The sequence below is a fragment of the Myxine glutinosa genome, chromosome 14 (genome assembly GCF_964187855.1).
Source record: "Myxine glutinosa chromosome 14, kmMyxGlut1.1, whole genome shotgun sequence".
Lineage (NCBI taxonomy): Eukaryota > Metazoa > Chordata > Myxini > Myxiniformes > Myxinidae > Myxine > Myxine glutinosa.
In genome coordinates this window covers 20,881,644-20,907,858 of record NC_136274.1, presented here as the reverse complement: position 1 = coordinate 20,907,858, position 26,215 = coordinate 20,881,644, and the positions used below count along the sequence as shown (strand labels likewise).

General features: G+C 51.4%; 1 protein-coding gene across 2 annotated transcripts in view; it reads left to right on the top strand.

The window, feature by feature from the left end:
* Positions 1–8,357: 8,357 nt before the first annotated feature.
* The window catches only part of LOC137439477 (palmitoyltransferase ZDHHC20-A), a 65,429-nt gene continuing 47,571 nt past the window's right edge, over positions 8,358–26,215 (top strand). For both annotated transcript variants that reach the window (XM_068135252.2, XM_068135251.2), the window contains exon 1: positions 8,358–8,544. In XM_068135252.2, coding sequence (XP_067991353.1) covers positions 8,427–8,544 — 118 coding nt within the window. In that variant the 5' untranslated portion in view covers positions 8,358–8,426. The remainder of the gene's footprint in view (positions 8,545–26,215) is intronic.

Below are 26,215 nucleotides of genomic sequence, written 5' to 3'. Positions count from 1 at the left end.
ATTTGACCGACCTTTGCTTGTGTGGAACGGACTGTGAAAACGATGCGGACTATATTGTCGAATACGACACACAGGACAGTGATGACGAACTCTAAATGGCATATTCTGTAATCGTGTATGTTTGATGCCATTGACTGCCTGTGTATATTTTGTCATTGACTGCCTGTGTCGATGTGAAGTTATACTGACTGCATATGTATATATTGTTACAGGTCGCGGACAGATGTTATAGACCGAGCGGTGGTGTAAGACCGCGACCTAACAAAACTCACCCGATTCACCCAGAACTTTGGCCGTATCGCACCGTAGCTGCTCAATGAGGGAAAAGACAAAAACGACGCAATGCAAGAGGAAAAGGAATTAAAACGAGAAGACGTACAGACGAGTAATGGGGTTTATTATTTACACACACAAGCAAAAAGGAGCAATCAAGTTTATTTACAACACATAAGACGCAGGTGACACAGTGCAAATACTAGCTTATCTACAGGCTTAACTTATCCCAGGACAGAACAAACAGAACGCTGACTCACGCGGGGGATGCCAGGAATGGCAGAAGGTGGATGGCTGGAGGGAGAGGGAGAGGTCCAAAGGGGGTCCCGCAGCACAACCGGCGCGTTCAGCAGCCGCCGTTCCTCTTTGGCCCTGCTCCAAACCGCCGTTCAGGCCCCCTTTGGCGGTTGGGTGGTCTTGCGGCTGCGGCCTCCGTCCGCTGCGTTCCCAGGACTTGTCTCACTCGCTTTTCACCACCGACTCCTCACCACCGCAACCAACTGTGACCACTGACCCTCCTTTTGCAACCGACTCAGACCAACTCTTCTCTCTCTCTTTCTCGGTGCGACCAACTCCTCCTCTCTCTCTCTCTCTTTCTCCGACCAACCCAGAGTGCATCTCTCCCCGCTCACTTCCGGTTGCGCCCTTTTATAGCGCCCCCAGCGATCACGCCCCCCGGCGCTTTGGACACGCCCATCGGGGGTGCTCACCTCGGCCCTGGTTGGTCGCGCGACCCTCTGGCTCCGCCCTTGATGACGACGGGCGGGCACGCCTTTCTTCTCCGACCCGAGCACAGGTTCAATGGCGGTTTTGGAGGGGAGGTAATTGCCAAACGACGAAAAGGGGGAATGGAGGTTGTGGGAATGGGAATGAAGGGAATCTATCTCTTTTACTGGTGCAATGGAGTATTTCAATTAATGGAAGACACAGCCTTACACTAATACACAGAATAAGATATAACTATCGAACATGAATATCCTATGATCGGCTGACATGTATGCTTGTGAACTATGGGACGCCCTTTTGATCTTACACAGCTCCGGAGGCAGGAGGCACAGCACAACAACAACAACAATAATAATAATAATACAGCACACAATCAAAAAAATATATACAGTCCTCAAATCCACAACAATATGATTTTGCTGACTGCCTGTGTATGTTTGGTGATATGAATTATTGTGACACATTTTGATGTTATTATTTGCCTGTACAAAATGATAACATGTATTTGATTATGCAACTTATCGCGAATATAAAGACAGTATTTTGCAATTCAAAACCTTTGATTCGTGTCTTACCATTCCCCATAGCACTAATTTGATACTGTGGCGGTTACCTTATGTGCAGGTAACCGCATGTTGGCGGTTACCTTATGTGATTACCTTATTTGGGCATAATACACGTGCACAGGCCTGTTGGACTTGTGGTTGTGCGGACGTGACGCACGCGCGGTTGCCGGAGCCACGCCCTCCGAAGAGGGCTTTTGGCTTTATATAAGCATGCCGACTTCCGTTCGCTTTTAGTGTGCTGGATCTTGCTGTTTGAATAAACCAACTTCGAACCCTATGAATGGCCTCATTCTCTCGCCTTCCGCGACCCCTAAACTGGTGACCCCGACGTGATCGTATGTGGCGGTTACCTTATGTGCAGGTAACCGCATGTGGCGGTTACCTTATGTGATTACCTTATTTGGGCATAATACACGTGCACGGGCCTGTTGGACTTGTGGTTGTGCGGACGTGACGCACGCGTGGTTGCCGGAGCCATGCCCTCCGAAGAGGGCTTTTGGCTTTATATAAGCATGCCGACTTCCGTTCACTTTTAGTGTGCTGGATCCTGCTGTTTGAATAAACCAACTTTGAACCCTACGAATGGCCTCGTTCTCTCGCCTTCCACGACCCCTAAACTGGTGACCTCCGACTGCCCCCGAACGGATTCGGGGGCTGCGAACGAACACGGCAAGCGCGCCCGAGCCAGGGAAGCCACCTAAGCTGGTGACGCCGGCTTCTCCCGCACGGCTTCGGGCGCAGTTTCGAACGCGGTTTCGAAATGCCGGAGTTTCGGTAACGATGACGGCCATGACTATGAGGTTTGCGCACCGCGCTCGGCTCCTCCTCTACAACCGGAGGGGCGAGCCTACTCCAAGACCCTCCGAAGGCACGGCTGCTTCGTCACCTTCGCGCGCACTGACGTTGGCGGAACGGCTGCTTCGTCACCTTCGCGCGTGCTGACGTTAGTGGCATGGCTGCTTCGTCACCCTCGCGCAACTACAACTACAACCGCAACTACTTCTCCGACCCTGCATCCTCGGGAGGCCCGCGAGGAACCTCGGCAGCCTCCCCCGAGGCCTTGACCAGCCCCTCGGTTGGCTCACCCGCTTTTTGCGTGCACCGCTCGAGCCTTCTCGGCACTGCACCCGCGACCTGCAACCTCGGGAGGCCCGCGAGGAACCTCGGCAGCCTCCCCCGAGGACTTGCCCAGCCCCTCGGTCGCCTCGGCCTACGCATAGGCCCGTGGAGTGCATTCTGGGGGGACGTATGTGGCGGTTACCTTATGTGCAGGTAACCGCATGTGGCGGTTACCTTATGTGATTACCTTATTTGGGCATAATACACGTGCACGGGCCTGTTGGACTTGTGGTTGTGCGGACGTGACGCACGCGCGGTTGCCGGAGCCACGTCCTCCGAAGAGGGCTTTTGGCTTTATATAAGCATGCCGACCTCCGTTCGCTTTTAGTGTGCTGGATCTTGCTGTTTGAATAAACCAACTTCGAACCCTACGAATGGCCTCGTTCTCTCGCCTTCCGCGACCCCTAAAATACTTTCATTGAATTCCTTGTCCCTGAAAATATAGGTTTAGTATATTTTAAAAAGTTTTTAGGGTAATTAGAGGCAGAAATAGAACAAAATATGTATTTTACAGTGGCCATTTTGAAAATCCAAAATGGCCGCTATACAGGTATCTCTCCAAATGTAAACATTGATTTTTAGTTTCCTTATGCTATAACCTTTCCAAAAATGTATAGGTTTGCTAATCTACCATGATTTTGAACGAAATATAATTTATTGACATCGTGAACCTGACTATCTGGTCAGGCACCCCCTGCACCCCCCCCCCCCCGGATCCGCCCCTGACAAGGGTTCTTCCGCCATCTAACGTAATAATACGACTTGCCTTCCAAGGAACTTGGAATCAAAGTCTTCGCAATCTTATATATCTGTGTTCGCAATAATGAACCACTGTGGCGGACACAAAAGCCCACTGGCGTGGTGACATCATTCCGCGCACCAAGTGGGCGGTGGCCACGCACCAGGGGTAGGCGTGGCCTCATGATATACACCGGGCGCCCAGCCCGGGACAGTACAGTGTTACAGTGTAGTCTTACAATAAAGACGTTTATATGTTACCGCTTGTCCGCTTCCTCCTTGCTCACAAGCAGCGCGCGTAACGCCGCGCTTTACTGGTGACCCTCGACGTTGGATCTGCTGGAGCGATCCTTCCACACGCGACGCCATCGCCATGGCCGACTTCGTCAAACTTCCGGAATTTTGGGAGGCTCAGGCCGAAGTCTGGTTCGTCCAGGCCGAAGCCCAATTTCAGCTTCGGCGCCTCACCGGCGATGACACGCGCTATTGCCACGTCGTCGCCTCCCTCGGGCCCGGCACGGCCGCTCGAGTTGTGTCCGTCCTTCGCCACCCACCGAACGGCCACAAGTACGAGGCACTCAAGCGGCTACTCCTAGCCACGTTCGGCCTTACGGACGACGCACGGGCCGACCGCCTCCTGGATCTCCCCGAGCTCGGTGAGACGCGCCCGTCGGTCCGAATGGACCATATGCTGTCACTGTTGGGCGACGAAGCCCCCGGTTCGCTATTCCGGGCGCTTTTCCGGCGCCAACTTCCAGCGCAGGTCCGCCTCGCGTTGGCCGGGACCGAGCTAACGGAACCCCGAGCATTGGCGGCCGAGGCGGACAGGTACTTCGCCGCTTCGGACATGCGGGCGAGCGTCGGCGTGGCCGTCACGGCCCTCGACGCTGATGTTCAGCAGCATGTTCCACAGCATCAGCTTCTACAGCACGCTGATGTTCAGCAGCATGCTGATATGCACCTCGTGAACGCCGCCACGCCCCGCCCACCGCCGCGGCGAAAACCGCCACCGCGGGGAAACCCGCCAACTCCACCGGCCTGGCGGAGCCAGCCGCGCTCCTCCAGCTCCACCACCTGGTGCTGGTTCCACGCCAAGTTCGGCCACGAAGCTCGGCGGTGTCATCCGCCGTGCTCCTTCAACGGGTCGGGAAACGCCCGGGCCGGCGCTCAATAGTGGCGATGAGCGCCGGCCATTCGAACAGCCTGCTGTTCATAACGGACACCTTCTCCAGGCGCCGTTACCTGTGCGACACGGGAGCGCAGGTGAGTGTCATTCCCGCCGGCACGTCAGACAAGCACGCCGCGGGTGGGGGCCCCGCGCTGCTTGCCGCGAACGGGACGCCCATCCGTACGTACGGAAAACGCTGCCTCTCTCTGCGGTTTGGAGGGCAGGTTTTCCGATGGACGTTCGTCACCGCCGACGTGCCCATGGCACTGCTTGGCGCGGACTTCCTGTGCGCTAATGGGCTCCTGGTCGACGTCAAGCGCAGACGGCTTGTCCAGGCCGAGACGTTCAGCTCGCTCGCTTGTGCGTTGCCCAGCTCAACGAGCGGCTTGCCAAGCGGCTTGCCGAACGATTCGGTTCCGGCCACGTTGGTCTGTACGCTTCCGGCAGCGGACGCATTCACCCGCCTCCTCGCCGGCTTCCCGGCCCTCACGCGGCCCACCTTCTCGGCGGGGGCCGTCAAGCATGGGGTGGCCCATCACATCCCCACCGTCGGGCCACCGGTCTACGCCCGGGCACGCCGCCTCGAGCCGACGAAGCTGGCGGTGGCAAAAGCGGAGTTCGCTACCCTGGAGCGACTCGGCATCGTTCGGCGCTCAGAGAGCGCTTGGGCGTCGCCGCTGCACATCGTGCCGAAGCCCGGCGGGGGATGGCGACCGTGCGGGGACTATCGCCGTCTCAATGACGCCACGACTCCCGACCGCTACCCCGTCCCCCACATTCAGGACTTTTCCGCCCGTTTGGCGGGCAGGTCCTTCTTCTCGAAGGTGGACCTCATACGCGGCTACCATCAGGTCCCCGTCAGGCCGGAGGACGTCCCGAAGACGGCGGTCATCACGCCATTCGGACTCTTCGAGTTCTTGCGCATGCCCTTCGGTCTGAAGAATGCGGCTCAGGCGTTCCAGCGACTGATGGACAGCGTCCTGCGCGACTTGGATTTTGTCTACGTTTACCTGGACGATATCCTCGTCGCCAGCGCGTCCCGCGAAGAGCACCTACGCCACCTCCGCACGCTCTTCGAACGCCTGGGCCAGCATGGCCTGATTGTGAACCCCGCAAAGTGCCGGTTCGGCGCCGCCACAATCGATTTTCTGGGGCACCGTGTCACCAGGCACGGAGCCGTCCCCCTACCGGCCAAGGTGGAGGCGGTGAAGGGGTTTCCGCGCCCCCGCACGATCAGAGGGCTGCAGGAGTTCCTGGGCATGGTGAACTTTTACCATCGGTTCCTGCCCCGTATCGCCCAGCTCCTGCGCCCCCTGCACGAAGCTCTCCGAGGTAAGCCGGGCAAAGGCGACGTTACCTGGACCGAGCAGATGGACACGGCGTTCACGGGCGCGAAGCTCGCCTTGGCTAACGCCACCATGCTCGCGCACCCGGCGCCCGATGCACCGATCGCCCTCACCACCGATGCCTCGGACTACGCGGTGGGCGCAGTGCATGAGCAATGGGTGCGTGGAGCTTGGCAACCGCTGGCGTTCTTTAGCCGGCAGCTTCGCCCGCCCGAACGCCGTTACAGTACCTTCGACCGCGAGTTGCTCGGACTTCACTTGGCGGTCAGGCACTTCCGCCATCTGCTCGAGGGCCGGGCGTTCACTGCCTTCGTCGACCACAAGCCGCTGATCTTTGCGATGGGCAAAGTCACCGAGCCGTGGTCGGCCCGGCAGCAGCGTCACCTCTCGGCCGTGTCCGAGTACACGACGGACATCCAGCACGTCGCGGGGAAGGACAACCCGGTGGCGGATTGCCTTTCCCGGGCCGTCGCCCACGCAGTCCACCTCGGCATCGACTATGCCCGGATGGCAGCGGACCAGGCCGCTGACCCCGACGTCCAGGCCTTGCGGACCGCCGTCACGGGCCTCCGCATCACCGAGGTGCCGTTTGACGGCGCGGGCGCGGCCCTCTTGTGCGACGTCTCCCTCGGGCGTCCTCGCCCCATCGTGCCCGCGGGCTGGCAGCGCCAGGTGTTTGACGCCATCCACGGCCTGTCCCACCCGGGCGCGAGGGCCTCCCAAAGGCTGATCGCCGACAAGTTCGTCTGGCATGGCCTCCGGAAGGCCGTCCGCGGCTGGGCCAGGACGTGCCTCGCGTGCCAGCGCGCCAAGGTGCACCGGCACACCCAGGCCCCGTTGGCCCCGTTCACGGTGCCGGAACGCCGGTTTGACCACGTCCACGTGGACCTGGTGGGACCTCTGCCCCCCTCGCGGGGTTTCACCTACGTCCTCACCATGGTGGACCGCACCACCCGGTGGCCGGAGGCCGTGCCCTTGGCGTCGACAACGGCGGCCGATGTCGCGCAGGCTTTCATCGCCACCTGGGTCGCCCGGTTCGGCGCCCCCTCAGACATCTCATCCGACCGCGGCCCCCAGTTCACCTCGGAGCTCTGGGGGGCGGTTGCGCAGGGGCTCGGGGTCCGGCTGCACCGAACCACGGCCTACCATCCCCAGGCTAACGGCCTGTGTGAGCGATTTCACCGCTCATTGAAGGCCGCGCTCCGGGCCACCCTCCGCGACGGCGGCTGGGTCGACAGGCTCCCCTGGGTCCTGCTGGGCCTCCGGACGGCGCCCAAGGAGGACCTGCGCGCATCCGCGGCGGAATTGGTCTTCGGGCAACCGCTGCGGGTGCCGGGCGAGTTCCTCCCCGACTCCACGGCACCATGGTCCGCGGCACAGCAGCGCTCCGCTCTACAAGAGACCGCCCAGAGGTTCGCCCCGGTGCCAACGGCATGCCACGGGCACCCACCGACGCACGTCGCCCCGGAGCTTCGCACGGCGGAGTACGTCTTCGTCCGCCACGATGCCCATCGGACACCACTGCGGCCCCCGTACGACGGGCCTTTCCGCGTGCTGGAGACCGGGGCGAAGCACTTCACCCTGGACATCGGCGGTACTCCTGACCGCGTTTCGGTAGACCGCCTCAAGCCGGCCCACCTCGATGTGGACCATCCACCGCCAGTGGCCCGACCCCCACGTCGGGGCCGCCCTCCTGCGGGCGGACCCCCGGCACCGCCCAGCCCCGCCGCCACGCCGCCCCCCGGTCCTGCACCCATCCCAGGGGCAGCCAGGGGCATCCCACCTGGCATCCCTGCACCCCGGACGCCGCCGATCGCCAGGGGGCGCTTCGGCCGGGTCATTCGTCTGCCCCGCAAACTGGCCCTCCAGGTGCGCGGGAATTCTGGGGGGGCGCGTGTGGCGGACACAAAAGCCCACTGGCGTGGTGACATCATTCCGCGCACCAGGTGGGCGGTGGCCACGCACCAGGGGTAGGCGTGGCCTCATGATATACACCGGGCGCCCAGCCCGGGACGGGACAGTACAGTGTTACAGTGTAGTCTTACAATAAAGACGTTTATATGTTACCGCTTGTCCGCTTCCTCCTTGCTCACAAGCAGCGCGCGTAACGCCGCGCTTTACCACCATTTTAAAACACCTCAGTCGAAATTAATTAATGTTTTTGAATGAATAAAAAAAAACTGCCGGAATAAAAAAAATGCACACGCGCCTCAACTTTCATTCCCAAAATACCACAGGACGGGGTGACGTGTGCTCAACGTCCAAGGAATGAATAAAAAAAAAATCCCCACAAATAAACAGAAATTAAATAATTACATCGGTAAAGAAGAAAAGTTCATATGACTGTGAAAAGGGAATTTATTCTAATTCGTTGTTAAACTGCCAGAATGAATGAGGAAGCGAGCATAATGAATCAAAGGAGGCGTGGTTGACTGCGCCCATGCGGAAGTGTTCGTGGTGCTTTCGCTGCTTGAGGCCCGTGAGTTAGTCATGGCTCCATGGGTTACCGTTCGGGGCTGCATGCGCCTCATTAACTGGATTCCTGTGGTGTTCATCACTCTGGTCATATGTTGGTCTTACTACGCCTACTTGGTGGAGCTATGTGTGTGTAAGTGTCCGTTTTGAGTAGTTTTCCCTTCAGTTCATCGGGTTATGGCCGAACCTCTTGTCTTGAGTCTTGTTTGTTTGCACCGCACCCGCTTTGACCCCGTTCGTTTGCGCGTTTGTTTTCCCATTTCCCTGATTATACGCTTAAGTTGAGGGGTTTATTGTGAGGCGAGAAGGTCTCCCACAAGCGCCACACCCTTTCCTTTCCAACTTACGCGAGCACTTATCCTCCCAACCTTCCATCCCCGACCCCCTTGCCTTTTGAACCCTTTTCCCCCCTCCTCCTCCCCCTCCCCCCTTTGCCTTTGCGATCCCCCTTTGCCTTTGCGATCCCCCTTTGCCTTTGCGATCCCCCTTTGCCTTTGCGATCCCCCTTTGCCTTTGCGATCCCCCTTTGCCTTTGCGATCCCCCTTTGCCTTTGCGTTCCCCCTTTATCTTTCCCACCTCCTTGTCTTTGCAACCCCCATCACCCCCTTGTCTTTGCAATCCCACTTTATCTTCCCAACCACCCCCCACCCCCATGTCTTTGCAACCCCCATCACCCCCTTGTCTTTGCAATCCCACTTTATCTTCCCAACCACCCCCCACCCCCATGTCTTTGCAACCCCCTCACCCCTTTGTCTTTGCAATCCCTCTTTTTCTTCTCAACCCCCCCCTCCACCCGCTTGTCTTTGCAAACCCCCTCCCACCCGCTTGTCTTTGCAACCCCCCTCCCACCCCCTTGGCTTTGCAACCCCCACCCACCCCCTTGGCTTTGCAACCCTCACCCACCCCCTTGGCTTTGCAACCCCCACCCACCCCCTTGTCCTTGCAACCCTCCTCCCACCCCCTTGTCTTTGCAACCCTCCTCCCACCCCCTTGTCTTTGCAACCCTCCTCCCACCCCCTTGGCTTTGCAACCCCCACCCACCCCCTTGTCATTGCAACCCCTCACCCCCTTGTCATTGCAACCCCTCACCCCCTTGTCATTGCAACCCCTCACCCCCTTGTCATTGCAACCCCTCACCCCCTTGTCATTGCAACCCCCCTCCCACCCCCTTGGCTTTGCAACCCCCACCCCCTTGTCTTTGCAACTCCTCACCCCCTTGTCATTGCAACCCCCCTCCCACCCCCTTGTCTTTGCAACCCCTCGCCCCTTGTCTTTGCAACTCCTCACCCCCTTGTCTTTGCAACCCCTCACCCCCTTGTCTTTGCAACCCCTCACCCCCTTGTCTTTGCAACCCCTCACCCCCTTGTCTTTGCAACCCCTCAACCCCTTGTCTTTGCAACTCCTCAACCCCTTGTCTTTGCAACTCCTCACCCCCTTGTCTTTGCAACCCCTCAACCCCCTGTCTTTGCAACTCCTCACCCCCTTGTCTTTGCAACCCCTCACCCCCTTGTCTTTGCAACTCCTCACCCCCTTGTCTTTGCAACTCCTCACCCCCTTGTCTTTGCAACCCCTCAACCCCTTGTCTTTGCAACCCCTCAACCCCTTGTCTTTGCAACTCCTCACCTCCTTGTCTTTGCAACCCCTCAACCCCTTGTCTTTGCAACTCCTCACCCGCTTGTCTTTGCAACCCCTCACCTCCTTGTCTTTGCAACCCCTCAACCCCTTGTCTTTGCAACCCCTCACCCCCTTGTTTTCCAACGCCCCCTCTCTGTCGTGCCGACGCCTCCTCTGTCGTGCCGACGCCTCCTCTCTGTCGTGCCGACGCCTCCTCTCTGTCGTGCCGACGCCTCCTCTCTGTCGTGCCGACGCCTCCTCTCTGCCCTGCCGACGCCCCCCTCTCTGCCCTGCCGACGCCCCCCCTCTCTGCCCTGCCGACGCCCCCCTCTCTGCCCTGCCGACGCCCCCCTCTCTGCCCTGCCGACGCCCCCCTCTCTGCCCTGCCGACGCCCCCCTCTCTGCCCTGCCGACGCCCCCCTCTCTGCCCTGCCGACGCCCCCCTCTCTGCCCTGCCGACGCCCCCCTCTCTGCCCTGCCAACGCCCCCCTCTCTGCCCTGCCAACGCCCCCCTCTCTGTCCTGCCAACGCTCCCCTCTGTCCTGCCAACACCCTTCTTTTACTCTCCACATCGAGAATGTGGTATTTTTGGAAAGTTTCTCTATTTTCGCACGCATGACAAATTTAGGAAAGTTTTTTCACCAATTTTTTTTAAATTTCTACAAGAACCTTAATAATGTGACATTATTAAGAATGGATGCAGAGAGGAATTTGGACGCGATGGACCTGCTAGCTTAAGTTTAGTTGTGGATATGTTGTTGGAATTGCTGCCGAAAGGTATTGTTGCGGATATGAGGATTGTATTTTTTTATTGTGTTGTATTGTATAGTAAATTGTTGTAAATATCACCCTCTGTAAAATGTAATGATTCCTTGTAAATACCTCCGTAGTGTAAAGGTCAAAGGGCGTCCCATAATTAGTCCATAAAGCATACACGTTAGCCAATCATAGATTTCTCCCTGGTTGATAGTTATATCTTTATTATGTGTATTAGGGTAAGGCCTTGTCTTCCATTAAGATGACACCATTGCACTGCATTAAATAAGAATAGATCCCCTTTCATTCCCATCCCCAAAATCTCCATTTCCTTTCACATCCCCTTTCGTCATTGCCAAGCCTCGATTGCCAATTACATCCCCTCCAAAACCACCATTGAACATGTGCTCGGGTCGGGGAAGACGGGCGTGCCCGCCCGTCGTCATCAAGGGCGGAGCCAGAGGGTCGCGCGACCAACCAGGGCCGAGGTGAGCACACCGATGGGCGTGTCCTGAAGGCCGGCGGCTTGATCGCCGGAGGCGTTATAAAGGCGCGCGCGCAAGAAGCGTTGAGTGGTCGGTGGTGAGGAGTGATTGGACCAAGAGAGAGAAAGAGTGGTTGGACCAAGAAAGAGAACATAGAGAACATCCAAGGAGAGGACATCCCGGAAAGCACAAAGCCTGCTATTCGTCGCCTTGCTCGCCAAGGTTGGACTGAGCAGTACTTAACAGCAAGAAGCCTGTTGTAGTCCTGGAAAAGCGCGCGACGTCCACCGCCGCAGCAGCAGACAACAGCAGCAGCAGCGGCGGCCACAGCAGCAACAACAGCCGCTTGGGGCCTGGACGGCGGTTTTGAGCAGGGCCGCGAAGGAGCGGCGGCTGCTAAACGCGCCGATCGTGCTGCAGGACCCCCTTGGACCTTCCTCTCCCTCCAGCCATCCACCTCCTGCCTTTCCATCCTCTTGTGTACGTGAGTTTGTTTTGTTTGTTCTGTCCTGGGTATTTAATTAAGCTTGTATAAGGAATTTGCACTGTGTCTCTAATATCTTCTGTATATTATTTTATTATCTTTCCTTCTCCTTGGTTTTTTTTGAGCCTGTAAATAGCAAATAAATTATATTCGTATTTCCAACCTTTTTGTCTGCTTCTTCTTCATATCCGTGTCGCCTTAGTCTTTTCCCTATTGAATATCTGTGGCGCGATCCGGCCAACGTTCGGGAATCGGGTTAGTCGGGGTAACTGTACGACCGCGGGGCCATCCGCTCAGCAAACACAACATCTTATCCGCGGGCCGCAACAGTATTAATCGATTTACTTGGAACAAAAATCGGTGTTCGTTGACCCCACCCCTTCTCGCCTCCCCACCCCCTCTCGCCTCCCCACCCCCTCTCGCCCCCCCTCTCGCCTCCCCCCCCTCTCGTCTCCCCACCCCTCTTTATATGCCTGTTTAAAAAGCTCATCTTTCCAAGAGTGAAGAAGAAGAAGAAACTATGAGTTTAATGCAGCTGTTCCAACGGTAACATTTATTTTGTTCGACCATTCGCTGAAATTCCCGGCGTTGCCTGGGGAAACTCGATGAAATACGTATTTGAACATTTCTTGCATGTCGATCACAAAACTTATTACTCGATCACTGCCGGGAAAAACGCAGGCAGGATATAAGAACATACTCATTCAAAGCCTGAACACTGAGGTGTTAAAATAAACCTGTGTGAAGCAATCTTTTTAATAACAGGCACATGTGAAACACTATGATAGTTACATTTGTATTGACAACGAATCACTATGCAACCCCAATACACGATCTTCACAAAACATATTACTCGATCTCTGCCGGGAAAAACGCAGGCAGGATATAAGAACATACTCATTCAAAGCCTGAACACTGAGGTGTTAAAATAAACCTGTGTAAAGCAATCTTTTTAATAACGGGCACATGTGAAACACTATGATAGTTAAATTTGTATTGACAACGAATCACTATGCAACCCCAATACACGATCTTCACAAAACATATTACTCGATCTCTGCCGGGAAAAAAAATCACAGGCCGTGTATTTTGTGATTTTTTTTTTTGATTTTTTTTTTTTAACATTGGGCTATGCCGTCTATAACAGTGTTTGTCCTTATGTATGTATTGTTATGTTTGTGAGGTAGTGATATGTAGAGTCAGGTAGATTTGTAGAGGTAGGTGCTCCAATGATCGTGATAAGAACAATCGCCATGTAATTTTTGTTTAGCCGAATGTCGGATAAGTGTATATCTGTCCCTGTCACGAGGGGGCGGGGCATGTTTACTAGCTTAGGGCATAAGGATAAATTATCCCCTGTATGTCTTACCCTATGTGATTTACATCCTTTGTCCCTTATGGCACCGCAATAGATACTAGTGAGGAAATACCCATTAATTGCACTAAATAATAACAATAAAACCAACCGGAAGCCATTTCTGAACAACGCCGATGGACACCACCATCTACATCGCCACACATAGCTCGGGCAGTCTGAGGACATGCCCCGAGGGGCCGTGATTGGCCAGGGTGGAGCAAGAAGGCACTCGCTGATTGGTGAAAGAAGGGCGAGCAAGAAGCGGTGCATGGATTGGTGGAGAGTTGAACGAGGTGGTGGTGGTCGGCAGGCATTGGTGGAGAAGCGCTGATGACGTCACAACCCCACGTTAAAAGAACTCTCGGAACGACATTTTCTCTCTCTTGCCCTCCTCTCTTGCCCTTCTCTCTTGCCTTCTGCTCCTTGCCGTCACTCTTGCCTTTTTCTTGCCTTATCTCTCTCTTGCCCCTCACGCCTTCCTCTGCTATCGACTCTCTCCTCCTGGTTCCGGACTCTGGGGGAAGACAATGGACCATGGTCGGGGACGCCGCCGCGAGACGTGCAGGGTCTTGCAGGCGGAAACGATGCTCGGCTTGCCGCTGTAGCGTGACGAGGCCTGGTGAACAAGGGCGCGTCGAGGCCTGCTGGGTGTGTTCCCGTGCACGGACCTCCGGGGCTTTGTCGAATCCTGGCGAGACCCCGCTCCCTCCCCCCCCCCCCCCCCCCCACCTCCCCTCCCCCCGAGCTGATCAGAGCTAAGGGCACGATAAACCACACGTTTTTATTTTCCAACGTTCTTTTATCCCTTCGTCTGTGTTCAAGTCTGGTGTGGAGGATCCCGTTTATGAATTTAGTTTATCGTGCGTTTCTTTGTTACCGGCATTAATTTTTATAAAACCTGTTTCATTTTGTTCATTTTAAATCCGTTTTTGTGCGAGTTATTTTCCGCACATTTGAGGACTATGGCGGTACCACAGGTAAGCTCTTCAGCTTCCTCTTCTTCTTTCTTCCTCCCGCGCATATATAGTGAAATCTGCATTTGATCATCGCCTTCAGAGTTAAAAGCTTGCTATTGGCCATCCGTGACTCCCCTGGTGTCAACTGGGAGGGAATCACACGACAGTATGTACCCTCAAACGTATACCAATCAGAGCTGAAGATCTGATCACATGGCAGAGTGATGTGATGTGCGCCGTAATGACATCAGTCGTAAACGGCTGACTCCACACTCTGCCATTTTGATTCCAATGTCGTTCAAGCCAACCATATTGTCGCACCTGTTGTATAATAGTCGGCATGCTCTACCTTTATGTTTTTCATTCAGTGTGAAACACGATCAAACCGATTGTTAAAATGATCATCAAATATTCGAAAGTTACAGGTCTTCCAACGACACGGTATGTGTAAGCCTTAGGCTTCATGCCTTCATGGCTCACCTTCATGCCGCTTTGGACAAAGTAGCCCAGGTTTCTTAATACAGTAGTGTTGTTTTCGTAATAATAATAATAACAACATTAATATTAATAATATAGTAAATGTAATCGTAACACTGCAATCCTTTTGTCGTTATTGCAAAGTTAATGGATTGAAGCAGCAGTGTATGGTTCATGAATCGATGATAAGCAGTGTGCGGTACAAATAACGCGGAAGTAAGGAATTGGCCTTATTTTTTTTTCCTAATATCATTTTCATAATAATGATAACATAACGTTAATATTATAGTAAATCTAATCGTAACACTAATCCCTTCATAGTGACTGCAAAGTTACTGGAGGTTAAAATATATCATCTACATATTAAAGTAGCGGCAGTTTTGTGTTTGTCCGTCATGCTACGTCATTACGTCTATGATGTTATTAGGACGGTTGACTCCACCGACCGACATTTTAATTTACGAGTACACCCGCTCACTACGGGAGCAGCAGGAAGGGTCATTCCTCTTTGGGGTATATAGATTACAGTCTCTCTATGGTCGTGTCTCAAGAACATTGGGTGTGTTCATTTACCAAGTTTCTTGTGGAGAGATCGCCAAGTGGTTTCAGCATTTGAGCAAGCACTCAATTCAAAACCGTTAAGGAACGGCTGGCTTGGCAAGCACTAGCTAGCTGCTTGGTATAGGGGCACATCCAGGTCTTCCTGCCTTTGAGTTTCGTATTAAATAGCAGGAAAAGTGTGTTTCATTGGTGGTTTTCAAAACAAAACCTTAATTGGTGGGTTTCAAAAGGCCGTTACAACAACAAAATCTTAATTGGTGGGTTTCAAAAGGCCGTTACAAAAAACGCCACTTTTGTGGCAGGATGGGTCATGTTATTTACCCAACTCTTGTGGGGTATATAGATTACAGTAGATCTTCGCTCAGTTCTGTAAGTAAAACTTACCTCACGGATGTCGGGATTCCTCCAAATTTCTTTGTTTAATCTTATAAACAGCATTAACGACTGTTTAAAAAGGTAATCATATGTATTTGTGGTTTATAATATTTTACAAGCCTGATGCATGCTGATGACTCGACATTACATTCCTCCTTGTTTATTCCATCTGGCCATCTTCCCTCACTCGATCTACATCTCGTTTGATCACAGCCACCTGTGACAAGATTTCCAAGAAAGACAAGATTTCCCAGTAGGGTAAATGTAATCAGGTTAAGTTTAATGCTTCTAAAATCAATTTCTTCCTATCTCTCTCTCTCTCTAAAACTCCTCTCAAACTCTCCAATCTCCTTTGAAAGCTCCACAATTTCACTGTGATTCAATAAACCTACTAGGTATGACTTACGTGCTCCTCCCCGACCCCCTGGTCACAGTGTACCTCCGAGCCCCGAGAGGAGTCACGGCAGAAAAATGTGTTATTCCGTATGTCAAAGATCAATGTTGAAGCCACACCAATTGTTACTCACAAACAAATATTGTATTAAGATCACACAAGAATAACAGTACAACAATAATAGTAATCAAAAGTACAATCAATATATCCTATGATGGTACCATCAGTTTCGCAATATATAACTCACTGTGCTCCAAGTGAGTGAAACCAGAACATTCCCAATGTCTTTTTCCCGGCTTCAAACCCAAGTTGATTCCGGTTTCAAGCCGGAGTCGATTCGCTCCAGCGATCGCCAGAACGATGTCCAATCGAGACGAGAATCCCGTGCAGATGGCAAGTACAGTCACACAGCCCCAAAGCTGCACAAACAAAGGCGCCCTCAAGGCGACTGGGAAATCACACCCTCGGGTATGGACTTTCACGGCTCAGTTGGCGAACTGCAAATTAATCTTCAAAAGCCACGGTGCACACACACACACCAGATACGTCTGAAAGCGGTGAAAACTGCTGATGAAGCAAAGAAACCTTGCTCGACGCGCGAAGCACGCGAGTCAAAATGGCCGACGGCCGTACTCGAGACGTAACGGCAGTGCAACGATTCTCTTCCGGAATCGATCGCAAAACCTGACACGCAGGTTAATCTGTCACAGCGATAACCACTCTGTCGCAGGAATCCCTTTCCTGGGAAACCCAAAGCTCACTCGTGACTCCTGCTCGCCAACGCTCGCTCCAGACCAAGAAGCAGCTATGCTTCTTGTCCGACTCCACTTGCTCCGCCTTTTTTCTCCCTCTTCTTCCTCTTCGTCGTCCGGTTCCCGACCCGGTTTCCTGTTTCTTTTAACATTAACTTTTTTACCTTTTGAAAACAGTTCATGAACAATAAATCTTTTGAAAACAACAATAATAGTACATGGAATCAGAAATATTTACAGTGGATGCAAACCACCACAACGGTAGTGACGAATCCGTAACAATTACCCTAACATCAAATTTATCGTGGAACCCACACATTACACAAATGGCTAAGTCTGCCTCTAAGAAACTCGTAGTCCTGTTCAGATGTCGAAGATTCTTCTCCTCGAAACAGTTGCTTCAAATCTATAAAGGATTGATTCGTCCTTGTATGGAGTACTGCTCTCATATCTGGGGCGGTTCTAGCTCCACATACTTACTGGACAGAATTGATTCCAAAGTAATTCGACTTATCAATTCTCCCAATCTGACCTCAAAACTCGACAAGATCAAATTACGCCGCAAAGTTGGCTCTTCTCTTTTCTACAGATATTACTTCGGTTTCTGCTCCAAATAACTTGCTGCATGTGTACTTCTGAGACAGTTTTGTAGTAAAGAGGAGGGTGAGGACAGTAAGGTCGGGGTCATTCCCTTGTAGAGTAATAATTGCATGGAATAATCTCCCTGGAAAGGTAGTGGCCACAGAAGGAGTAGATAGGGGTAATCTTGAATTGGGTACTTGGCGGCAGGAATGGAAGATAGCGTGGATATGGATTGGTGATTGTGTACATGTGTGGTGCATACAAAAGATGCATACAAAAGAAGAAGAAGAAGAAGTGCCACTTCATGCCGGTTGAGACAGTCTTGAGAAAATCCAAGTTTTGTGGATATTTCAGTGACCTTCACTGGGAGATCCTCCATCATTATTGACTCAACCTCGGCAACGGTTTGTGAGTCTAAGCTGGCAATTCTGACTTGGGCTCATCTTTAAGGTGCACAACGAGGCCTCGTTTCCTGAGGCTCGTTTGCACGACGTGCTTGAGGCCTCCTTTCCTGCTTCCTGGGGCTCGTTTGCACGACGTGCTTGAGGCCTCCTTTCCTGCTTCCTGAGGCTCGTTTGCACGACGTGCTTGAGGCCTCCTTTCCTGCTTCCTGAGGCTCGTTTGCACGACGTGCTTGAGGCCTCCTTTCCTGCTTCCCTGAGGCTCGTTTGCACGACGTGCTTGAGGGCTCCGAGTGCTTCTGCTCACTGAGGATCTCACCTTCGAAAGTGTTGCGTTTACATTCTGTACGCCTGGCCATCTTAGCTACTTAACGTGCAGTGTAAACGAACCTTTTCTTTGTTATCAATGGTGAGCTCAAGCTTGTGGAGGAGCTTGTGGAGGAGCTTGTATGTGTAATGAACTTGGGAGGATGACTCGGCCATCCTTGTGCTTTTACATGAATTGACTTGGACCGGTGTGTACGGTGTGTACCCTGGTTAGAATAGGTACACCGTATCCCTGCGTGTCGTAAGAGGCGACTAAGAGGGTTGGCGTCAGGAAGGGCATCCGGCCATAAAAACATTGCCTCAAAAAGAGAACCATGACAATTACAACTACATATGGGCAGGGTACAGCCCGAAGTGGAGATCGGTTTCTGAGGTTTGGGACATGGAATGTAGGGACAATGACAGGGAGATCAGGAGAAGTGGTGGAAGCATTGATCAGAAGAAGAGTGGACATATGTTGTGTGCAAGAGACGAGATGGAAGGGAAGTGGTGTGAGAATGGTGAAGGGTAGGCAGGGACAGAAATACAAGTTTGTGTGGCAAGGGTGCCTGGAGGGTGTGAATGGTGTTGGTGGCCTGTTTTCTGAGGAGTTTGTAGACAGTGTGGTGAGTGTAACTAGAGTGAGTGATAGGTTGATGATGGTGAAAATGATGATTGGAAAGCTCTTGGTGAACGTCATCTCGGGATGTGCTCCGCAGGTTGGTCGGAGCGATGAAGAGAAGGACAAGTTCTGGTGTGCGATAGAGAAGCTGATGGAAAACGTGAAAGATGAGGAAGTTGTTGTGGTAGGAGGAGACCTAAATGGACATGTGGGAAGGAGTATGGACGGTTTTGAGGGAGTTCATGGGGTTTACGGATATGGTGTGAGAAATGGAGAAGGTGAAAGGATTTTGGAGTTTGCTGATGGAGCTGATTTGTTGATTTATAATACTCAGTTCCAGAAAGGGGATAATAAGCTTGTTACATACACGTCAGGTGGGTCGACGACAACTGTTGACTACCTGATGGTGCGTAGGCGAGATAGGGGGCACCTCCGGGACACAAAGGTGATCCCGGGGGAGGAGGCTGTTTCACAGCACCACTTGGTTGTCTGCGACATAAGGGTGAAAGGTGCGAGGAGAGCTCGGCGGGTGAAGTACCAACCGAGAATGAAGGTGTGGAGGTTGAAAGAGGTGACAGTAAGGGAGGCATTAAAAGAGAGGCTGAGTAGAGTAGAGTAGAGTAGAGGATGATGTGGTTGAGCTTGAACGTGGTTGGATGTCAATGAAAGATAGTCTGTTGGGAGCCGTTGGTGAGGTATGTGGATGGACAAAAGGACCACCGAGGCACTCGGAAACATGGTGGTGGGATGATGAAGTTGGAAAGAGGATTGACGAGAAGAGGAAGAAGTTCAAGGAGTGGCAGAAGGCGAAGGGTACGGGAGCAGAAAAAGCAGAGCATGAAAGTTATAATGCAGCCAAGAAGGCTGCAAATAGTCAGGTTCACTATGTTAACAAATATAATTTCGTTCAAAATTTTGGTAGATTAGCAAAACTATACATTTTTGGAATATTCAGAGCATGAGGAATCCAAAAATTAATGTTTACATTTGCGTAGACTCCTTTGCGAAAATGACACTCAGGACAGTGATGAAGATAGTCAGGTTCACTATGTTAACAAATATAATTTCTTTCAAAATTTTGGGATTAGCAAACCTGTACATTTTTGGAATCTTCAGAGCATGGAGAATCTGAAAATCAATGTTGGCATTTGCACAGACACCTGCATGGCCCCATTTTGGATTTTGAAAATGGCCGCCATAAAATACATATTTTGCGCGATCTCGGCTTCTGGTCAACCTAGAGACTTAATTAAATATGCTAATCCTATGTTTTCTGGGTCAAGGAATCCAATAAAGGCCTCAAAATAGTGCTCAGGATGATAGAAAAGCAACAAACAAAGGTTATTGAAAACCATTGTCTTTATATTTGTGATATAACTGTATTACATAATACATGATATTGCAAGTCCTTTGAAGTTATAGGTTGTTATAGGAAGTTATAGGTAGTATCAGATTGAACTATAAGTCCTATACACAGGATCTACGAGGTCTATACCGTTAAGGAATATGCTTTTACAGATCTTCATCACTGTCCTGAGTGTCATTTTCGCAAAGGTGTCTACGCAAATGTAAACATTAATTTTTGGATTCCTCATGATCTGAATATTCCAAAAATGTATAGTTTTGATAATCTAACAAAATTTTGAACGAAAAAACATAGTGAACCTGACTAAAAGAAAGAGGTAGCAAAGGCGCAGGAGACATGTAGGAAAATTTTCGGAGAACGCTTGGATTCGGAAGAGGGTCAGAGAGCGGTATTCAGGATTGCAAAGCAGATAGCGAAAGAGAGGTGTGATGTGATCGGGGTGAGTTGCTTGAAGGATGAAGTGGGACAAATCGTTGTGGACCCAGATGGAATTAAAGGAAGATGGAAAAGATATATGGAAATGCTGTTGAATACAGAGAATGAATGGGATGGCAACATAGAGAGTAACCCAGTTTTAGGACCGGCAGAGAAGATAACTGAGAAGGAAGTTGAGGAAGCGATAAAAGCAATGAAGAGTAGAAAAGCGGGAGGGTCGACGGGAGTTGTGGGAGATATGTTGAAGGCAGCAGGAAGTTGGGGTGTGAAGAGAATGGCAGAGATTTTTTTTTTTTTTTTTTTTGTATACAAGATCGAGGCTCGTGAAAGAGCGAACATTAATCACACAGAAAGACAAACAGACACACAAAACAAATAACATCGGGAGCGGTAGACAAGATGGGGAGAGAGGGGGAAGGACACAAACACAACATTTGAGAGCAGGGACCGAGAGACATGGAGACATCGAGAGAACTGTGGGAGGGAGAGGGTTTTGGGGGGAAGGCATGGGAAGGGGGGGGGGGGGGGGTGGGAGAGGTATAAAACATATGGACACTGCCAAGACTTCCAGGAAAGAAGTTGGAATTTCAAACAAGGTGGATCTGGGGTGAATTAGTGGGGGTAGAAAAGATCAAGGTTTTGGATGGGGGAAGATAAGAGATGGTGGTGAACAGCTGTTTTGAAGACCTGGAGGGAGGAGTGGGAGTTTGTTCCAGAGGCGGGAGAAAAGAGGAATGAAAGAGTGAAGGTGAGCAGAGAGCCGAGATTTCGGCAGTTTAACCATCAGAGGGTGGCTGGCAGATCTTGTGCGACCTGTAGGAATATTTGGGGGACAGAGCACAGAGAGAGCTGGGGGAGCAAGGCCGGAGAGGAGTCGGTAGAAGACAGAAAGACCACCTACCTGCCTGCGGTGAGTGAGTGAAAGGCCCTCAGAGATAGCTTCATCGCGGGAGATTCCAATGATTCTGAAAGCTTTGGATTCAACAGCGTGAAGCCGAGCCAGGTGTGAGGCAGGAGCACCAGCCCATAGGGGAGAACAGTATTCCATTGAGCTGCGGATGAAGCCTTGTATGTGGTGAGGAGCTCAGGTGTGCCTAGGAAGGACTTCGCACGACGGAGGATGCCCAGTCGGCGACTGGCTTTGGAGGCCAGCTTGGAAATGTGGTTTTCCCAAGAAAGATCATGGCAGATGGTGAGACCCAAAAGCTTGAGCGACAGAACTTCTTGGAGAGGATTGTTGAGAAAGTCGATGGGAGGGTTGTCCAGTCGATCTTTTCGGAGAGACATAGTAAGAGTGTGAGATTTGTCAGGATTGAAAGACATGTTCCACATGTTTGACCAGTCTGTGATTTTGTCCAGGTCTTCAGAGAGTGAGGAGGCTGCAGACTGCCGATCTGAGGGAAGAGGAATGGAGCGGCAGAGAGTGGAGTCATCAGCAAAGAGATACAGAGGATTTTCCAGAGAGTCGGAGAGATCATTGATAAAGACCAGAAAAAGCACAGGGCCCAGCACACTGCCTTGGGGAACTCCAGCCTGAACGGGAAGGGGAGATGAGAGAAATCCATTCAGGGCCACACGTTGACTACGACCAGAGAGGAAGTCCGCAAGCCATGCATGGACATTTCCATGGATACCATAGGAGGAGAGTTTGGTGAGCAGAGCTGGGTGCCAGACCGTATCGAAGGCACGTGATATGTCAAGGGAGACAGCTCTGATTTCCTGTTTGGCATTGAGGACCTCCATCCATTGTTGAGACAGCAGAAGCAGCATGTCCAGAGTAGAGTGACCTGGTCTGAAACCAAATTGATGATCAGAGATCAAGCCATTGGAGAAGAGGAAAGATTTCATATCCGAAGCAATGATGGATTCCATGACTTTGCTGATAATTGGGAGCAGGCTGATTGGTCTGTAGTTGCAAGGATCTGTTTTTGCACCTTTTTTGTGTAAAGCGGTAATGTTTGCTGATTTCCAGGATGCTGGCAGATGACCTTGAGCAAAAGATAGGGTGAAAAGAACAGAGAGAGGGTGAGATAGAGCGGCAGAGCAGGATTTTAGGACCCGTGGGCTGATGCCATCTGGTCCAGTTGCAGAATCAGAGTCGAGGTTTGACAAAAACTCCTCCACCTTGTCAGGAGAGAAGGTCACAGAGTCCAGGAGCAGTTTGGTTCGACTGGGAAAGGTGGGAACAGAGAGAGATGGGTTTGGAACTAAGGATTTTGAGGCAAACACAGAGTTGAGGCATTCGGCTTTGTCACGTGCGATGTCAACTGTGTGGCCATTTGAGGTAAGGGAGGGGATGGAGGGGGAACAAACACCAGAAACGGATTTGACCAGACGCCACCAGGATTTGGAGGAAGGAGACAGGTTTGAGAGTTCATTCTTGAGTGAGGAGAGATAGTGCTTCCTGGCACTCCTGAGGGTAGACACACACTTGTTCCGAGCTTGGTGGAAGGAACTGAGATTTCCTTCAGTTGGATTAGCCTTCCAAGAGGCAAAGGCAAGTTGTTTCAGGGCAACTGCCTCACCACAAGATTCAGTGTACCATGGACGGGAGGAAGGGTAAGACAACTGAAGGCGAGATGGGATAAATCTGTGCATGAGAGAGATCAGTTTGCTTTGGAAGAATTCCCAGGAAGAATTGATGTCAGAGGCAGTGGAGATGGGAGACCAATCCAGACGATTGATGGCTGCTTGAAGACCGTCCCAGTCGGCCTGAGTGAAATGCCAGGCTCGTCGACGCTGAGGAGGCTCTCTGAGAATGGCCAGAGAGATGTCCACTTTGACAAGCACATGATCAGAAGAACCGATTGGAGCAGAAGAAGAGCAGCAGACATTAGCAGGGAAGTTGGTCATAACCAAGTCTAGAAGAGAAGATACTCCATTGGCTGAGATCCGGGTCGGGAAATTGACAGATTGTGTCAATCCCAGTGAGTCACAGAAGTCCTTTGCTGAGGTGCCATGACTGGTGAGAGAGGAACCCACACCCAACCAGGTGGCATGATGACAATTGAAGTCACCACATATGAGGAAGAGAGAGTTGGGATGAGTGGATAGAAGTTGGTCCATGTTGTCAGACAGTGAAATGTAGATGGAGTCATCACTGTTTGGGGGACGGTACAGAACACATATGAACAAAAGGTGGGAGCGGAGAGGAAGCCGTAGCCAGAGGTACTCCTGGGGGTGAGGAGGAGAGAGGGCAGTGCAAGGAGAGTGAGGAAGAGAGTTTTTGATAAAGATAGCCACCCCACCACCAGGCCGAGGCTCAGGTCTATCATACTGGAGGAGGGAGTATCCAGGAAGAGATATTAAGGAATCAGAGACATGAAGGAGGAAAGTCTCTGTTAAGCAGATCAAGTCTGGATTGTCAGAAGCAACCTGTATGTAGAGATCAGTCAGGTTTGAGCGAAGGCCCCGGATGTTTGAGGTCCATACCGTTAATGAAGAGAGAGGGGAGCATCGGGTACAGGACAGGGGAGGGGAGGAGTAGGGTAAGATGAAGGATGAGAGGGGGAGGTAGGGAGAGCAGTTGTTAGTGTGTCAGCGATTGCAGGAGAGTTCCAAGAAAGGGAAGGATGAGGAGGATGAAAGGTTTGAACGTGAAGGGATGAGGCACAGTGAGGGGTTGTTTGAGGGGGGGCAGAGGAAAGAAGAAGGTTGGGGGGGGGGGGGTGGAGGTATGAGATAGAAGGGAGACGAAGTGGGGAGGAGGCAGCTTTGAGGAGGAGGGGAGAGGAGGGAGAATTGGAGAGGAATGGTATGGGGGGAGATTTGAATGGGAGGGGTTGGGGGGGAGTTTTGAAGGGGAGGAGTGAGGGGGGAGTTTAGGAGGGGAAGGGCAAGGGGGGAGTTCAGGAGTGGAAGGGCAAGGGGGGAGTTCAGGAGTGGAAGGGCAAGGGGGGAGTTCAGGAGTGGAGGGGTAGGGGGGGAGTTTAAGAGTGGCGGGGCAAGGGGGGAGTTTAGAAAGTGGATGATTAATGAAAGACGAACATTGAAAACAAATTGGGTTTGTTGTGATTTTCAAGTTAGCAATCCGGTTCAGAATGATGGAGGAGGGATGGAATGAATGTGAATTTAGTCCATGTAGTGAGGGAGACGTATTAGATATTGAATTTCTTTTTTTTGAGGTGGAATGAGTTGGAGAGGAAATTGAGAAAAGCCTTTTAAATAGGAAGAAAAACAGCATGTTGTAAAATACCACTGAGTAAAACACTGAAGGGGAAAGGTTATACATATTTAAATAATATTTAAACAGAACCGTGAACAATCTTATGTGCACAAAAATACCAACGGGGGGAGAGCCGAGAGGGACCACCACGAGTCACGTGAAGGGCAAACGGTGGATGGCAAGGAGTTAATGGGGGCGGGGCGAACAGCACACCTGGACAGAAAATACAGGATGAGTCAACAGTACACGTGGAGAAAGGAAAATAAATGTTTTTGGTTTTTTTTTTTTTTGTTTGGTTTTTGGGGGTGGGGGGGGGGGGGGGGCGAGGTGGGGATTTAGAACGTTAGACAGAGTATTATGTTCGGGGTAGAAGGGAAAAAAACTAAGAGCCAAGCAAAACACGATTAAGATAACAAACACCGACGGGGGTACAACTACAAGGCCGCACACGAGGAGCAGAACACGATTAAATAATTACAAGTTACAGGAAATTCAAACCAAAAGTAACTATAATCAAAACAATAACGCATGGACGATAAAATAACGAGTTGAAATTTGACAATCTATCTGGGGAAATGGGGGAGAAACTCGTGGTCGAAGAACGAACAAACGAACGAATAAGAATGAATAAACGAATGAGAACAGAGAAGGAAATGTTTTTTTTTTGGATTTTTTTGAGTTGTGATTTACACAAGGAAGAGGGCTATGGGGTGAAAAGATTGGGAAAACAGAGAACGAAAGTTATTGGATCACAAAAACACGGACCGCTGAGAGAAAAACAAAGCCTCAAGGTTGTACAGTGTTCACTGTACAACTACAAGGCCTCAAAACACGACCCGAATTAACACGATTATCAATACAGGTATGAAAGATTTGCACCGAAAATCTTCGTCGGGAGACAATATATATTATATACACCATAAAATAAATAGTTATAACGAAAATACAAATGGGAACAATTACTTAACTTCGATTTCGATGGATAGCATGGAGAGCTGAGAATAAACGAACCCTCGCCAGCAAGACCGGAAACGGAAGTCCATCTGGTGGTGCCTCACAATAAAGAGCGCGAAGAGGAAGAATCTGTAATCTGGTGGTGAAAGAAGGTCGCATTCCAGTGGATTGGGAACCGAGTACCCTCGTCCCTCTATACAAGGGGAAAGGTGACCCTCTGGAGTGTGGCTGGTACCGAGCGATAAAGTTATTGGAGCATGGAATGAAGGTATTGGAAAGGGTGTTGGAGAGGAGGATAAGGAAGAAGGTGAAGATCGACGAAATGCAGGTTGGATTTATGCCAGGAAGAGGAACGACAGACGCGCTCTTTATTGTGAGGCAGTTGCAGGAGAAGTACATGGAGAAGAGGAAGAAGTTGTTTCTTGGGTTTGTTGATCTGGAGAAAGCATTCGATAGGGTTCCACGCGAAGTATTGACATGGGCATTGAGGAAGTGAGAAGTGGAGGAATGGTTGATCAGAGTTGTGATGGCAATGTACAAAAGAGCACGCACAGCTGTAAGGGTGAAGGACGGGAACAGTGGTGAGTTTGAGGTGAAGGTGGGAGTGCATCAGGGGTCGGTACCAAGTCCACTACTATTTGTAGCTGTGATGGAGGTGCTGGCTCAGACCGTAAAGGAGGGTTTGCTGTGGGAGTTGTTGTATGCAGATGATCTGGTGTTGATTGCGGAAAGTATGGATGGACTGAAGGAAAAGATGAACA